General features: G+C 43.0%; 1 protein-coding gene across 1 annotated transcript; it reads left to right on the top strand.

Annotated features, from left to right (window-relative positions):
• Positions 1-1074: 1074 nt before the first annotated feature.
• On the top strand, positions 1075-5892 carry C11H9orf57 (chromosome 11 C9orf57 homolog; the record flags this gene model as incomplete). Its single annotated transcript, XM_059658717.1, has 2 exons — positions 1075-1258; positions 5768-5892. Coding segments are annotated over 2 exons (309 nt in total), but the record flags the coding sequence as incomplete, so codon positions are not given.
• Positions 5893-17797: the final 11905 nt, after the last annotated feature.

Genomic DNA, 17797 nt, shown 5'->3' with positions numbered 1-17797 from the left:
ATGCACGAAGATTCATGCAAGAATGGGCCTTCTTTCCCCTGGCTGCTGGCACTGCCTTCACGCTGGCTCAGAGCCGCCTTTCTGCCTTCACTCCAGCCCAGAGCCGCCTTTCTGCCTTTCCACGCTGCCCAGAGGCCCAGAGTGGCTGGGGCAGTGCGGAACGTTATGCAAATTAAACCACCATCTTTGTTGGGTTTATTTGCATACTCACTCCTGATTGGCTGGTGGGCGTCATGAACATATGGTCAATTTGCATCTTTCTCTTTTATTAGTGTAGATAAGGGGACTATGAACACGAAAATGAATTGTAGCTGAATTTCAGAAGAATCTTTCATAATCAGAGCTGGTTTTAGTAGTGATGAGCTCTCCATCACTTGCCAAGGCTCCCTGAGGAGTTATCAAAATGGAGATTCCTGAATTTGGTAGAACCAGTGGTTCTCAAAAACTGGTCTTGATATCTATATCCCAGTCACATGACTTCTGCTGTTTCTGCATGTCTAAAATACAGATTCCTGAGCCCCAACTCCTGTAGATTCTTACTTGGGGGAGGGGGTTCCCTCTGGGAATCTGTGCTTATTTTAACTACTTAAGTAAATCGAATTCAAAATCAATTTTGGAAACAGATCTTCCAGATGATATCTTCTACTCTTATGGATGTTGACCACGTTTTAAGAATTTCTGGGCTATTTCTACATAACCAAAATGAATAACATTTTTTGAGCCATTGAATTTAAGTACTGAAGATAAGCAATCTACAAACATGAATCAAGCAATAAATACTGTCAGAGAATTTACTATGTATAATGTGCTGCTTTAGACATTGAAAAGAAGACCGAATAGTGGCCATATGGCTGAAATGAATTTTTCTGGCTAAATAACTTTGAATTGATTTAATTAGGCACTGAGGAACTAAATACATTTTAACCAAGTAAGTTTTTTAGACCACCTGGCCTAATTTCTAATACTTGCAATTCATGAAATGTGGCATATGTGAAACCAAATTTTTAAAATATTGCTTACTTTTTAAAGTTGAAAATCACTGCTTTATTTTTGGATCTCTCTTTCTTCCCCTATTTTTCCTCCCTCTGGTTTTCATCTCTATTTTCCCCTTATATTTTCTCTCCAGTCCTTGGAGATGTTGAAGGTGTGATTTGTAGGTCATGCAACCTTTCATTGCCCTTCCATGGATGTCTTTTAGACTTTGGAACCTGCAGAACAAAACCTGGTCAGTACTGTTTTAAAGAGTATCACATTAAAGGTAAGCCACCTAAAAAAGAGAAAACATTTAAAATGAGCAGATTCTCTGAGCATTTACCTAAAGTACATTACACCCACAAAACAAAACAATGATATGGGCTGGATCTGGTCACTATCTCCAGTTTTGAAACATGAGAAATCTAAGAAATAGAAAGATTAAAAATTTTGCATGGCCCTAGCCGGCTTGGCTCAGTGGATAGAGCATTGGCCTGCAGACTGAAGGGTCCCAGGTTCGATCCTGGCCAAGGGCACATGCCTGGGTTTTAGGGTCCATCCCCAGTGTGGGGTGTGCAGAAGGCAGCCAATCAATGGAAAGAGAGAAAGCCTCCTTCACATCCAAAAGGCAAAGGTAAACAAGATGGTAGATAAATTTTAATACATCAATATTTTAAAATGTTTAAATGAATGACAACCCCAAAATGTAAAGGATAAGGAATAAACTGGATGAAAATATTTGAGATATAAATCACAGAAAAAATATTACTGTCTATTCAGAATAAAGATCTTCCCAAAAAACAATTTTTTAAAAGACCAACAATCAAGGGCAAAAATTTAAACTTGTTAAAGGAAATGTAAAGGAGAAAATAGAAGTGACCTGACCTGAAAACAAAAATCTCCACAACTCATCAGTGACTATCAAAGAAATGCAAGCTATAGAAATAATATATTTTAGCCCATTATATTGGTAAAATTTATAAAGGTTTATAATATCAAGGTGTAGTGAGAGTATGGGGAAATGGGAACTCTCGTACATTGCCAATAACAGTTTAGATTGATTTAGCATTTTAGACAACCTTGTTAAGATTTTAAATGAGCACTGCCTCGTAGAAAGCAATTCTATTTCTTGGTATCTACTGCAGAGAAATAAAGTTATATGAAACACAAAAAAGACATGTATTAAGGTTATCATTGCAACTTTAAATATATTTTTATTGATATCAGAGAGGAAGGGAGAGGGAGAGAGAGAGATAGAAACATCAATGATGAGAGTGAATCATTGATTGGCTGCTTCCTACATGCCCCACATTGGGGATCGAGCCTACAACCAGGGCATAGCCCTGGCCTGGAACTGAACCATCTCCTGGTTCATAGGTCAACGCTCAACCTCTGAGCCATGCCGGCTGAGCTCATCCCAACTTCATATTTAATAGTAAAGTAATGGAAATAACCTAAATGTTTGCCTATAGATGTTACTAAAACTATGATACATTCACACTATGAAATGCTAGGCAACACTTAGAATGAACTAGATCCCTTTGTTAAGATAGGAAAATCTCTAAAACATTGTTGAGTAGAAAAATGTTGCAAAACAGTATGTATAGTGTACCACTTATGCACAGAAATCTCCACAAAGCAAAACTCTAAATTTCCTTATGGAATTGGAAGAGGAGATCAAATTTAGTTGGGAAAAAGGAATAGAATTCAGGGGTCAGATCTGCTGGGGTTATAGGTTAAGAAGATTTCTTGAGCTTTGTTCACCTTGTCCAGTCTAGATCCCCTCTCTGCACCTTGAGTTCCCCGTGACTTGCACCTTTGCCAGTCAGGGCCCCTTCCTTTTGAAGGAGAAATGTGCCAAGGTGTTGTAATGTACCCCGCGAATCACAGAAGGACGCCTCAAGAAGTTGAATTAAAGAGTCATATTTATTGCAATCTGAGACTATGAGGGGCCATTCCCCAAATCTCATAGTCATAAGATGGTGGCAAAACCAGACTTATGTAGGCAAAGATCACAAAGGTATTGATTACATCTCAAGGTTTGGAATGAGGAACCTGGTTTGCAAAAAAGCAGTTTACAGAAGCAGAATTAAGCATGTTAATTATAGTTTTGGGTCTCAGGCTCACTGAATTGACAGAAACACCTTATCTAGAGCCCTCAGGTCTTGAGACCACTGAGTTGCCAGGAACTCATTATCTAGAGCCATCGAAGTAGTTTAGAGTAATTGCGCTGTCCAGGTCTTGGGACCACTGAGTCAACTGGAATGCATTATCTGTGGCCACTAAAACAATTTAGGATAATTATGCTGTCCTGTTTCCCAGGTACAGAAGAATGTGCTTTCTAAAACCAGTAAGATAACAATCAATGGGATAGTCATTCAATCGAATGGGATGATGTATACAATTCAGAAAATCAAAATAACTTTTCTATTGTTATGCCAAACAGCAGGGTTAGAGTTAAACTACAGTTTCTACCTGAGATGGTTGCTACCATACCTCAAAGGCTCCCTGGAGTCCCCCTCCCTTCTTCAGTCATCTAGTCAGCTCGACATCAAAACCAGTTGTGTGGGTTTTTGTTTTTTAAATCTTTATTGTTGAAAGTATTACATATATCCCCTTTTTCCCCATTGACCTCTCCCACCCCAGACCTTCACCACCCTATTGTCTGTGTCCATGCCTGCCTTCCCTCTGAGGTTTGACAGTCTGTTTAAGAAAACAAGTATTAGAGGACTTTGCACAGAAGAAAGAGCCTGGAAGTTTATACAGCACAACATTGACAACAGTTCTTGGTGGGTCAAGGACCTAGTGACTGCAATGTTGTGAAGAGCAGTTTCCTCACTTGGAGATGTTGCCATATTGATACCAAATTTTTGGACTGGAACCCGGATTCTTTGTCCGCCGGGATCGAAGAATGAATCCACTCCACGGACAGAAAGTGGAATAGCAAAGGTGGAGATTTATTGAAGAACAAGTACAGACTCCCACGTGGGGAGAGGGAAGAGTCCTACAGAATGGACTCCCACGTAGGGAGGGGGACAGGGTCCCACTGAGTCCCTTTTCTCTAGTTTATAAAGGCTGCAGATCTTTGTGCCTTGATATCCCCTCTGATTGGTCAGTATCCCCTTGATTTGGTCACTATAGCAACCCCTGAGCTCAAAGGTCAATCCTCACATGGGTTGTGTGAGGCTCTCCTCCCTCATGGTTCTCCTATTCCCTCTGGGCTTGCTTCCTCCTTATTTTGTAAATATAGACCTTTCTTGGCTACTTCCAGTTCCCTTGTCTTATGGAAATATACCTGTTGCTGCTTCCTTGTCTTATGGAGGTGTAGCTGCGCCTGGCTTCCTTGTGTAATGGAAATGTACCTTCTCCCAGTCTGCAGCCCCCGCTTTTCCATGGACCCCAATTCTAAAAAATCCCTAAGCCTGGCTACGTTCCCCCCAAAGTCCTGCTTCAATATCTCAAGGATGTGAAACAATTAGAACTGGGATTCACCCTTTTGACAGTTTTATCAACAGGGTTTCTCATCTTTGATACTGTTGACACTGGCAGGATAATTGTTTGTTGTGCAGGGCTATCTTGTGGATTGTACGATGTTTATTTAGCACATCCTGGCCTCTGCCCACTACATGCCAGTAATACCTTCCAAATCAAACAACAAAAATATCTCCTGCACATCATTTACTGTCCTGGGGGTGGGGGAGCAAAAGGGCCCCCCCCGTCAAGAGACGACTGTTTGCTCACGTTTCCAACCACCCTATGTTTTGCTCCCTTTGGGGAATTACTCTTCTGTGCTTTCCCAACCGAAGCTGGGATGCTGGGTACAGGACACAGCTGGCACTGACTTTGCACTTCTGTGTATTTTCTTCCGTTTCTACAGTGAACATGCGTTACTTCTACAGTGAACAGCGATACTTCTACAATGGGGGAAATTCAGTGAAGTCAAGGACACACCTCATTTTTGAGAAACACACATCTGAATGGTCCTTCTGAGGATTCAGCCCTTTGAATAATTCATGGCCTGGGTTAAACTGGGGGAGGGCTTTAGGAAGCTTCTAAACTGCTAACCATTCAACAGTTTTACAGTCAATGGCAATCGCATGGCTTTTACCTAGAGTTTGAAAGCTTTTTTTGTCTTACAATTTCAGGGCTTTTGTATTGCAATGTCCTCAATTAGAATACTTTTAGGTGGGAATTCTTAAAGGCAAGATGATTGTATCAAAAAAACCTTGGACTTTTGCTTAGTGTTTGTTGCTGTTTATTTTATTTTTAATTTTATTTTTAATATATTTCTTTACTGGTTTCAGAGAGGAAGGAAGAGGGAGAAAGAGAAATAGAGACATCAATGATGAGAGAGAATCATTGATCGGCTGCCTCCCGCATGCCCCCCACTGGGGATCAAGCCCACAACCTGGGCATATGCCCTTGACTGGAATCAAACCTGGGACCCTTCAGCCCGCAGGCCGATGCTCTATCCACTGAACCAAACCAGCTAGGGCTGTTTTATTTTTCAAAATATATTTTTATTGAGTTTAGAAAGAAAGGGAGAGAGAGAGAGATAGAAACATCAATGATGAGAGAGAATCAGCTGCCTCCTGCACACCCACTACTGGGGATCAAGCCCCAAACCTGTGCATGTGCCCTTGACCAGAATCGAACCTGTGACCCTTCCAAAGCTCTATCCACTGAGCCAAACCGGCGAGGGGGCTGTTTATTTTTTTCACCTGTTATCTGAGGCCAGGTAGGTTGCACCTCGCCAAAGACTGTCTCTGCCTCTCTGCCTCTTTGTTGCCTTCAGGTGGAATTAGCTGGTTTTCTATTAAAGGCTGCACAGAGACCCAAGATGATTGCTTCAAGAGAAGGATGGTCCATGATATCGTCCAGACTTCTCACTGCTGCCATCGTCCTTTGTGCAATTTCTGACCCAGAAGTCCTTATCCAAATTGCTTGACTGATCAGTCAGTCTCAAAGCGGACCTGCTCAGCACAGGATGACAGCTCCCATCCATCCGCCCTCTGCAGAAACTTCAGGCCTTTGCAGGTTGTAAAGAGTTATGATCTGAAACCGATGTTAGCTTTCAAGGTGCCCAACTTCTCCCCCGCCAACTCCAACTCATCTCAGAAACATCCTTTCAACACCATCTCTCTCCTCTCCTCTTTCTGCTTAACTCCCCTTCCGATGATTTCATGGCTACAAAGAAGTAAAAATGTGAGTGCTTCCCTGAGTCGAATTTGTACATCGTCTCTAGTTTACTAATTTTCCTAAATACTCCCATAGTCCATAACATAGTGACGAGTGAACTGTAGCGCAAGACACCCAATCACCTGGAAGTGTTCATTTGATTTCCAAAGTGAACTGCTTTGCTCTTTTGGGGTAATTTACGGTATGGAAAAAAACTGATTTAACAAATACCATAGGGAAAATAAGCCATCAGCAAACCAGACCTAACAGAAGTATGACCCAAAATGGCAAAGGGCTCAAACAGGTGCAAATGTCGACACTTATTTCTCTCATTTGCATCAGGATTTTCCCATATTGTGCATTTCTCCCATCCAAGTACTAACCAGGCCCGACCCTGCTTAGCTTCCGAGATCAGACGAGATCGGGTGCGTTCAGGGTGGTATGGCCGTAGACCCATATTGTGCATTTCTATACCCTAACCACGCCTAAGTATGTTGGCTTGTCTAATTTTGGCAGATTAAGCAATTCAGCTTGAGCAGGGCAATAGGTTCCCATTCACAAGGAATTAAAAAAACAACAACTTAACTGCACTTCACATTTTTTAACATGCCACATAATCAATTATTCTCATTCAATGCCCTACTTATGTAACTTCAGGATTATTGTATTTTAACATTTCAACTTGTTTTTCTCTGTATTTTTAGATGCTTGAGAAATTCAAGTCATAAATAATAAATCTCAACCTTCTTCTGTTGTCTTTTTCTCAGAACCTAGGATTCTCACACACAGTGGGCTCTCAACAAATATTTTTCTATAAATTTCAAAGAAAAACAAGCATTAAAAAAAACCTCCAAGGAAACTAGACATTTTCCTCCACACTTATTTCAGGTATGTTTTGTTTTTTGTTGTTGTTAATCCTCAGCTGAGGATATTTTTTTCCATTGACTTTTAGAGAGAGTGGAAGGAGAGGGAGAGATATAGCAAAACATTGACATGAGAGAGACACATAGATTGGTTGCTCCTGTACACACCCCAACCAGGGCCAGGAGCCTGCAACCAAGGTATGTGCCCTTGACCAGAATCAAACTTGGGACCCTTTGGTTCACAGGCCAACACTAGCCATTGAGCCAAACCAGCTAGAGCTCAACTATATTTCTTAGATATTTGTTCTGAACACACACACATACACACACAGTTTCCTCATCCTGAGATTTAAATCCACTTGCCATTATTCGGTCACTGTATGCATCAGCCACATTGGTAAACAGTGGTTATACCAAATCAGGGAACTTCATGGAGAGTGTACTTTCTTTTCCTTGTTTTTAAAAATATATCTTATTTACCCAGTACTAAGGGGGGAAATATAACAAGATCAGATCATCTGTGACTAACTCCATAGAGCTTCCCAAATTTAATTTGCGACCCTGGGGATGTACCAAGAGAATTAGGAAGCAGGTGCTACTTTTCTATGTCCTTAGTTGCTGAGCTTGGCCAAGTCCCTTTGGTCTCTCTTCACCTCATTCTCCTCACATATAAGATGTGTTAACGTAAAAAGCCATTGAAACCTGTAAAGAATTTTTGTGAGTTTATTTGAGCCAAACTGTCGACATATGCCGGGAAGCAGAACTTCAACGAATTGAGATAGTGCTCCGGAGAATGGCAAGGTTACATCTGTATTTATACATGAAATTCATTGGTGACAGATTTAAGGAGGTGGGATTAAGCGAAGCGGGGAAACTTCTGTGATAGGATAAAAAGTAAAATGATGGACACATACTTAGGTGGGTTAACATGATAAATGAAGAAATCTGCTGCATCTGTCCTGGGCCCAGCACACCTGGCTGTGCCCCAGGGGCTCCAGATACAGGGAAGTCACAAGTTACCCAGACATCCCAAGGACATGTTATCATAGATGCAAAAAGACAGATAGGCTCAGTTACGGTAAAGGTTGACCTTATCAGTGAAGATATCGGCTTAGGACGTAACTGTCCACCATAACTGCTTTTAGTTAAAGTTTAATTTCAGACCATCCTTTGTGGTTACTTTAGGTCTCCGAGTTTGCAAAACTGCCATGCAGGCCTCCCCTGAGCTTGTCAGGTCAGCATGTGGCCCCTTTCGTCCACAGATGAAAAGAATTGGATCATATGATCTCACAGATCCCTTCAAATCCTAATGTTCTTATGACTCGGCACTGACTAACACTTCTTTGCTGTTTTTTTCTTAGATTTAAAAATAAGACTTGGTGCTGAATACATCCCATAAAATAGGCCCTTGGATCTCTGTAGATCACCTGGTTGTTATGATTAATGCTCACCTAGCTCTGTGTCATGTAGGAAAATAAAAGAAGTGCAAACCATGCCAGCCCGGACCAGCACTGAGGCAGTTCATGTGCATGCCAATGCCACACACAGGTCACCAAGGGAACAAAATATAACAGTGGTTCTCAACCTTGGCTGCACATTAGAATCACCTGGGAATCTTTTTAAAATCCTGATTTCTGGGCCTCTTTCCGGAGGATGAGGATTTTAAAAAGATTCCCAGGTGATTCTAATGTGCAGCCAAGGTTGAGAACCACTGAAATATAACTTTCGCATCCTTGATGTGGTAGGCTGAAATATGGCCTCCCAAAGATGTTCATGTTTGAATCCTTGTACACATGTTACTTCACAAGGGATTTTGCAGATGTGCTTAAATGAAGGGTTTGGAGATGAGATTCTCCTGAATTACCCCAGGGGCCCAATGTAAGCGCGAGTCTTTACGAGAGGGAAGCAGGAGGGTCAAAAGGAGATTAGAAGATGCTACGCGATTGGCTTTGAAGATGGAGGAAAGGGTGCATAAGCCAAGGAATAGAGGAACCCTCTAGAAGCCCAGAGACTCATGGAAACAGGGTCTCTCCTAGAGCTTCTAGAAAAAATGTAGTCCTGCAGACACATTTTAGACTTGTGACATCCAGCATGGTGACATGATAGATTGGTGTGTGTGCGCGCGTGTATGCGTGTGTGTGTTGTGTGTGTGTTTAATTTAGATATAATTGACATATAACATTATATTAGTTTCACATGTCTGAAATGATTATTTGATATTTGTATACATTATGAGATGATTACCACAAAAAGTCTAGTCAACAACCATCACTATATATAGTTACCAAAAAAAACCCCTGCTTTCTTTTAATATGGCGATTTGCTATTGCAGCCATGGGAAACAATACACTTGATCATGCAAGGGAGGGATGGTGAGGCGTTTCCTCTCCCCTCAAGGTTGATACATCCAACACTTGGTTTACATGGGATCTGCTTTCAAGAGAGGAACTTCAGTGTCTCAGTGTCATAGTGTATTCCTTTCATTGTACAATTTCTCAGTCATAATTTCCCTAGAAAGACACACAGATGTATACAGACATGCATTCGCATCTTATTAGTTTACACCACCCACTCAAGGCCCTATCCATTCAAGATTTCTTTGGCTAACAAGCGTAAATTCTGGTGGTCTTGATCCGGCATCAAGAAGGGTTCAAAAATCTGGAGAAGGCGCTATGTGTAAATTAAATAAGAGTTCAGAGACAAAACATAATTTTGAAAGGCATTATGGGGAGTCAGAAAAGAGCTAAAGGAACTAAGTTCTCCTTGTCTCAGGACCCCTTGTTATTTACTAACACAAATTGTCCTGAGGCAAGGTGGAGATATACACATCAAAGGGTAGGGTTAGGTACAGAATCCATTGTCAGATTGGGAATTGCCTTCTGTTGTTCAGGTGTTAGGCCAGTAGGAGGCAATAACATGTAGATTAAGATGCCCTGAGCCAGGGGTCCTCAAACTTTTTAAACAGGGGGCCAGTTCACTGTCCCTCAGACCATTGGAGGGCCGGACTATAATTAAAAAAAAACAACTATGAACAAATTTCTATGCACACTGCACATATCTTATTTTGAAGTAAAAAAAAACAAAATGTGAACAAATACAATATTTGTATTTGCATGTGGCCCGCGGGCCGTAGTTTGAGGACCCCTGCCCTGAGCTGTCTGGCAGCAAGCAATGATTTAATGCATCCTTTTCAGGTTTGGGAAAATGCTCTCAGCCATTCCCAACAGGTGACAACATATGTGACTCAGCCCTTGTTGAGTCCCCAAGTTCCATCAACCTTTTGATGAAACTCTTGCAATTATGACATGCTGGAATTGGCTTCGGCAGTGTATTCTTTTTCTATCCCTCACAGCTGAAGACAAAGTGATATTCACTTATGTCTGTAAGACATCAGGCTGAAGGGCTAGTGGATCTGGGGACCAGCCTTGATCTTCTGAATACCAGGTCAACTTCCTTGTTGACTACCATTTTTCCCCTGCAACTGAAACAGAAACCTCAGTGGTTCATGCCCCTTGATTCACTTAAAATCCAAGTCTTTAGCCTGGCCAGCGTGGCTTATTAGTTGAGAATCGACCTATGAACTGGGAGGTCATGTTTTGATTCCCAGTCAGGGCATATACCCTGGTTGTGGGCTTGATCGCCAGTGTGGGGCATGCAGGAGGCAGCAGATCATTGATTCTCTCTCATTATTGATGTTTCTATCTCTCTCTCCCTCCCCCTCTCTGAAATCAATACAAACATCTCTTAAAAAAAAGACAAGTCTTTACAATCAACAAATAGAGGCATCTGGATGCTGTGGCAGGGAAGAGACTAAAATGATTCTATTAGCTAAGGAGGGCTGGAGCATGTTGCCAGCTAGCACCCAGCGACAAGGTTTCCTGAAGCTGCAGAGAGCACACTTTTTATAACTGAGATGGCCCTTGCTGCTTTCCCCACTCTACTGATGAGGAGCGCCCATAGCTGATGGGTGGTAGTCAGAGAACTCGTGGTGACATAGCATGTGATCCTCACTCTACCACCAATGCCAGCCCTTAAGGGAGCCATGTGGGTGGGCAAGAAGCTGTGTGATGATGGGACCCTGACTCCTTAGCACATGTTTCAAATCTCTGAGAAATGAGACAGGGGGTCCTTGAAAGAAGCGAGGAGCCAAATAGAAGGAAACGGGATGGTTGATGACTGACGCCTGAGCTTCATAAGCAACTCTGAGTCTGGCCGAGAACTTTGGGGAAAAAATAAATATTCAGTTAGCTAATGATGGAGAAAAGTCTGGAGACCCGAATATGGCGGACTACATAAGCAGGGAGCCACCTTTAAGTTTTGTATTTTTTGCACTGAAGAATTTCATGTGCATATCTTCATGGCTAGAACTGCAGGCTGGTGTACAGTGTTGGAGACATGGTAAAACACCCGCATCTTTGGGGAGATCTGGGGCCATCTCAGCACCCTCTGTTCAGAGAGTTCACATTTTCTCTCCCAGTAGCTGACCCCTATGACTGCAGATCCTACAAGTGAAGGCCTTAGAGGTGGCTGTACCTGCTGGTGGACACATTTCTCCTATCTTGCATATTTCTTTGATCTCTGTAGATCACCACTGGTAAGTAATACTGTAACCTCCTTTGGCTGAGCCTCCAATCATAACGCTCCAATCTATCCTTCCCATAACTAACTAGTGAGAGTTTATCTTCTACCTTCTCATCCCCCCACATGCTAAATACAGTTCATAGATCCGCCCTCAGAAATTATTGTGTAGAATGGAACTTCCAGGCAGAGCAGTAACTAGCAATTTTGGTGCCAGGGCAAGCATACAACATGCCCTCAGATTAACTTTGTAATTCATGACTTGGCTCACATATGAGTGTTATTGATAACACTTACCATCTGGTGGCTTCTTATTTTAACTAATTATTCTTGCTAACTAGGCATTAAGCTCAGTGATACAGTGTGCATGTGCTGTGGAATCAATTGCACAATCATTGAAAGAAACTGGCGCACTAAGTCTCAGAGACCGGGGGCCAGAGTGTAATGGCCAGGCAGAGACGCAGCTCTGATTATGGAGAGGACCACGGGAGAAAGAAGTAGCCAATGACAGCGGACATTGGAAGCACATTGGACCCATTAATTCAAATATTTATTGAGCAATTCTCACATGTCAGGTATAATGGAGATGATGAGGATACAGCAGTGAATAATTTATGGTGCAAGGGAAGCCTAAACAACCATCATTTTATTATTACCTCTCTTGGTTCTGGGGCTGACTAGGCTCTATTAGGCAATTCTCGCTTGGGATCTCTCACGGAAGAGGAGAGCTGGGGCTGAAACCACCCACTGACATGTCTGAGGTGGGGAAGGGAAGGGGGCTGGAACAGGGGGGCTCATCCAGCACCTCTATCTCTGCATGATCTTTCCATGTGGCATCTCTAACTTGGCAGCTCCAAGGTAGCCTGACTTCTTCCATGGCAGCTCAGGGTCCAAGACAGAGAAAGCAGAGAGAAGGACAGGAAGAAGCTCTACTGACTTTTATTATCTTCAAAAGTCACAGATGTCACTCCCACTGCACTATTAGTTGAGGCTGTCACAAGGGCCTACAGGATCATGGGGACAGTGTAGAGACACCACCCCTTTTTTTAAAATTTGATTTTAGAGAGAAAGGGGAGAGGGAAAGAGAAAAAAACATCAATGTGAGAGAGAAACATCAATTGGTTGCCTCCCGTATGCACCCAAGAGGGTATCAAACCTACAACCTGGGTATGTGCCCTGACCAGGATTCGAACCCATGACCTTTCGGTGTACCTGACACTCCAACTGAGTCATAGCAGCCAGGGCCATACACCACCTCTTGATGGGGAAGTACTAAGTTTCTGGAGAAAGATGAGACCCAAAATGTAGTTGAGGACATTTTTTATAAAATAGAATCTACTACCACAGGGTTCATAAATTTCACCAGCCTGTCAAATAGGTCTACAATGCAAAAAAAAAAAAAAAAAAAAAAAAAGAAAGAAAGAAAGAAAGAAAGAAAGAAAGAAAGAAAGAAAGAAAGAAAGAAAGAAAGAAAGAAAGAACCCCTCCAGGAACCTCGTCATAACTGAAGTTCACTCACATTACACACCTCCCCCTGAAATACTAATCGCTTCTTCTGTATCCGACCTTGTGATCATATCCAGCCTGTTCTCTAGTGTACTTGTTCATCTTTTGTTTTGACCTTGCTTCTTTGAAATTATCCTTTTCAGGCCATCCCACCCTCCCCCGTCCCCAACATACACAGAGGCACGCACTCATCTAGATTTCATTTTCCTGGCATAAATCTCTGTCAAAACCAAAGTGAGCCTGTTTGAAACTCACCAGTGAATCCTGTTTTCTACCTTTTAAAATTATATTCGCCCCGACAACTGTCCCTGCCTGCCGAGAACGCTGTTACCAAACCCTTTGTCTTCAGCTCGCTCTCGGGTCTTTGGGAAGCCTCACCTGTAACCCTCAACCTCCTTGCCGCGCTGCCCTGAGTGCCTCTGCCATCTGGTGGCCAGGAGTGGTAACTGCACCTGTGCCTAATGGCTGACCTGCGCTGCTCTTTCCTGGACCCTTGGAGGAAAGAGGCTCTGCTTGTCTTATTTCTTTAGATCACAGTGTCCTGCACCAAGTGAGGCAGAAGCAACAGCCTTGAGTTATCAAAATGTATGCCAAGTGGTCTCTGTGGCAAGTAAATGAATCAAAATCTGTGCCTGTGGCGGTGGTCTGAAGTCCGATAGAGGGGAACAATGTAAAAAGCATAGGATGGAAAAAAGGAGGAAAGTAATCCTTGGGGCATAGTAAATGCAGCTGACCCGGTGGATATGTAGCTCTGAGGTTCAAAAAACAGTGAGGCTCTTGTATGCGTCGTTGATAACCACAGCTGGATCCTATCCTAGAGGCGCAACTGACCAGCGGCGGGCAAGCTACTTACTTTCTCTGACCCTGGTGTTCTCACCAACAATGCCGTGCTTATAGCATTTACCCTGTACAGTTGTTCTGACCAGCAAATAGAAGACCTTACGAAAAACACCCGTGCCAGTGACTAACAAGTAGGAAGGCCTCAGTCATTGGATGCTTTTATTAATGTTACTCTAGAGCTGGTTCAAAATGTCAGAATCTTTTACAAGACTAGGTAACCGCCAAACCGGTTTGGCTCAGTGGATGGAGTGTCGGCCTGCGGACTGAAGCGTCCCAGGTTCGATTCCGGTCAAGAGCATGTACTTTTGTTGTGGGAACACCCCCAGTGGGAGGTGTGCGGGAGGCAGCTGGTCGATGTTTCTCTCTCATAGATGTTTCTGATTCTCTGTCCCTCTCCCTTCCTCTCTGTAAAAAATCAATAAAATATATTTTAAAAAAATTAAAAAAAGACTAGGTAACCTCTCTTCCACCATGTGCCAGTGGGAAGAGAGTACTGCTGGTATTTAGGAGGATGTAGATATGCCAGAGAACCTGAGGGGAAAGTTGGGACTGGGACTTTTTATTTATGAAGAAGCCATTAAAAATCTAATTTTTAAGCTTTTTAAAAGCTCTCCCACGGAGAGTAAAACGTCACACTGTCCTGTCTCATATCCTCTAAAAAGGGAAGAACCAGAGGGAGGTCTGGGTGGAGGGGGCAAAAGGGGGGTGGAGAGGCACCTGTAACCATGTCAACAATAAAAATGCAATATAATTAAAAAAAAAAAAAGGAGCCAGAGGGAATGAATCCAAATGGTTTACCAGTAATTATGTTTAAACCAGAAATACCTTAAAGGGGTTTATGTATCTTCTTTATGTGTTAATCTCAAAAGTGTATCTGCCCTCAAACAATAACGTCCCAGATATGAAGTGACATGATCTGAATTGCCACCTCTGAGGTGGAAGAGGTCTGATGTGATCTACCTGCCACCAAGCAGCTGGCCGATGCCCTCCACTGAGGGCCCAGTGTCCTCAATTCCCTGATACTAACATGTTGGACATTCAGCAGTAGCAGTAGCCAGTCGGTCATCCTTGGTGAGAGGCCGCTCATTCTGCTGGTCAAATGCACAGTCCCCATCCCGACCAGAATAGCTACTCGATTCACAGGTCCGTTGCTTAAGCATTCGGTGGCCAAGAAGAGATACTGCTGATAGTCACTGGGTAAATCGTCCTGTTCACCTAGTGACTGGGCATCTCCTCTGGAATGCACGCTCTCTCACACTGTGCCTACTTCCACGCACACGTCTCTAATCCTCAATCTTGCTGGTTTCATGCCCCTGACCAACTAAGCACATCATTTTCCCCTGCCCTGAGCCTGTGTTTCTGGCTACTTTTCCTCCCACACAAAGTGAACTGCCAAGTGTACCGGCTGCAGTTTTGTCCACTGAAAGGATTTCCCCTCACTCTGTCCTTGAGGGTCTGTGATATGGCAACTGTCCAGCCCTTCCTTCCTTCACCTGAGGATATTTTTCCCATTGATTTTTAAATAGACTGGGGAAGGGAAGGAAGGCGGGAGGGAATGAGAGATAGAGATAGAGATAGAGATAGAGATAGAGATAGAGATAGAGATAGAGATAGAGATAGAGATAGAGAGATAGAGACAAAGAGAGATAGGGGGAGAGAGAGAGAGAGAGAGAGAGAGAGAGAGAGAGAGAGAGAGATACCAGGGCTGGGGATCGAACCTACAACCCAGGTAGCAGCCCTTGACCAGAATCAAACCTGTGATCCTTCGGTGTGTGGGCTGACACTCTGACCACTTGACCACACTGCCAGGGCTGTCCAATTTCTTTCTCCCACAGTATACTGATCAATCCTGCCCGTGAACCAGACCCCAAATTCCACCGTCAGGTCGTCTGGAAGCTGCTGTGAGGCCATGTGCATGAGTTGAGGAAGAAACGTGAGTGCCACCTTCTGGACTTCCTTGGGCCTGACTCTTCGGAACCATTTTTCATCACACAGTGGATTGTGGCAGCTCCTTGTGATTCAGTGATAATGACGATGCCCAGTCCATAGTGAGCAGCTCCATTCTCACAGTCACTTGGCATCCTATGGTCAGGTGCTCAGTGGCTACCGTCGCACAGTAGCCTTCACGGAGCTTCTTTTCCCATGGTGAGTGGTTTTCTGCTACAGAAGGCATGACGATGCCCAGAACCCTATGAGTCTGCTGCGCTTCTCCCATTGGAGCTTATCAAACATGAAACAGCATCCTCTCCACCATGGATATCTCCAGCATCACTGGGTCTGCTGAGTCCTTCAGCACAAACTTCAGGGCAGACTGCAGTGCAAGCCAAACCTGCTGTGAAGTCCCTTCCTGCTCTGGTCTCCACCCAAAACTGACTGTGTCCAAAGTCCAGAGGCCCAACAAGCACTGAGCCGCTTTCTTAGTGGTCAAGGGTACAAGGTGTTATAATTTGGTTTTCTTCTTAAGTTCATCCCAGACAACTGGACCCCAAATAACTTCACTAATATGACAGCCCCTGAATCTTTTTCACATTGTGTTTAATCCTTTGGACCAAATATATCTAAAGCAGCCATAGTATTGGCTCCTTTCTGTTCACTATATCCAACTAACACAATATCACTGATATAAGTGGACCATAGAAATGCTCAGAAATGTCAAAATGGTCACGGTCCTTGGAGACTACTTTATTTCGGAGATCAGAAGAGTCAACATGGATCCTAGTCAGTGAATGTGCATTGTTTGTTTTGTTTTGTTTTTTCACATTAATGTATGCCCTTGATTATCTTTACTTATAGAATTGAAAGTAAAAAAAAAAAAGCCTTCCCCAGACCAATAACCAACATTGCCTGTTGGATTCCCCGTCAGGGCACATACCAATGAATGCATAATTAACTGGAACAACAAATCTCTCTCTCTAAAAATAAAAAAATAAAAATCAATAAAAATTTTAAAACCAAGAGGAAAAAAAATAAAAGATTGGCTAGCAGGTCTGTTGCACTGGGTATAGGCTGAGGTTCCCTGCAGTCTTTCATGCATTTCCCAGTACCCTAGTAATTGCCATTTATCCAGCTCTTCCTTGTGGGAAAAGTTGTGGCTTTAGTCTGTGAGGCCACATTCTTGGTCATGACATTTGACTAGGGTCCTGCCCTTTCAGTCTTATAACCCTCCTCTCAGCAAGACTCTGGGGCTACTTTTCTTTCAATTTGAGCATCTCAGTGGATTAATAACAAGAACCCCTGAAATGCTGTTGACACCAGGTTTCAGCATTGAAGATCAGATTGGCAAAGGGCTGCTGTTCAGTCTAGTTTAAGGGAGGCAGGGGCCCTAAGAGGCAGAGAATGTGAAGCAAAGGGATGGATTTAGGCATCAGGCACATCTGCGACTGAATCCCAGCTCACGGAGCAACATGAGGAAATCAATAATACAAATGAAGAAGCCAATAAGGGTCGCCTTTCAGGTCTGGGTCATACATAATTTGTGGAGAGTTCCCGTATGTATTGACCACTCAATGAAGAGCACTCAATAAATACGAGTTAAAAAGCATGGTTCTGAGAGTTCTTGCTACTTATTTGTTGTGTGATCTTAGGCTAATTATTGCCTCTCCATGCCTCATTCCCTCATCTGCAACATTGGAATAACGACAATCCCTTCCTCAGTGGCTTGTCGGGCAAAAAAGCATCACTGCTCTTAGTTCATTGACCTCTTTCTAATCATCAAACATGCAAAGCTTATTAGTATCTTAGGAACTTTGTCCTTGCCTTTTCCCCTGCCTATAATGCTCTTTTAAAAATGCTTTCTCTCTCTCTCTCTCTCTCTCTCTCTCTCTCTCTCTCTCTCTCTCTGTAAAGCATTTAGTACAGTG

The sequence above is a fragment of the Myotis daubentonii genome, chromosome 11, assembly GCF_963259705.1.
Source record: "Myotis daubentonii chromosome 11, mMyoDau2.1, whole genome shotgun sequence".
Taxonomy (NCBI): domain Eukaryota; kingdom Metazoa; phylum Chordata; class Mammalia; order Chiroptera; family Vespertilionidae; genus Myotis; species Myotis daubentonii.
This window is presented reverse-complemented; position numbering and strand designations above follow the sequence as displayed.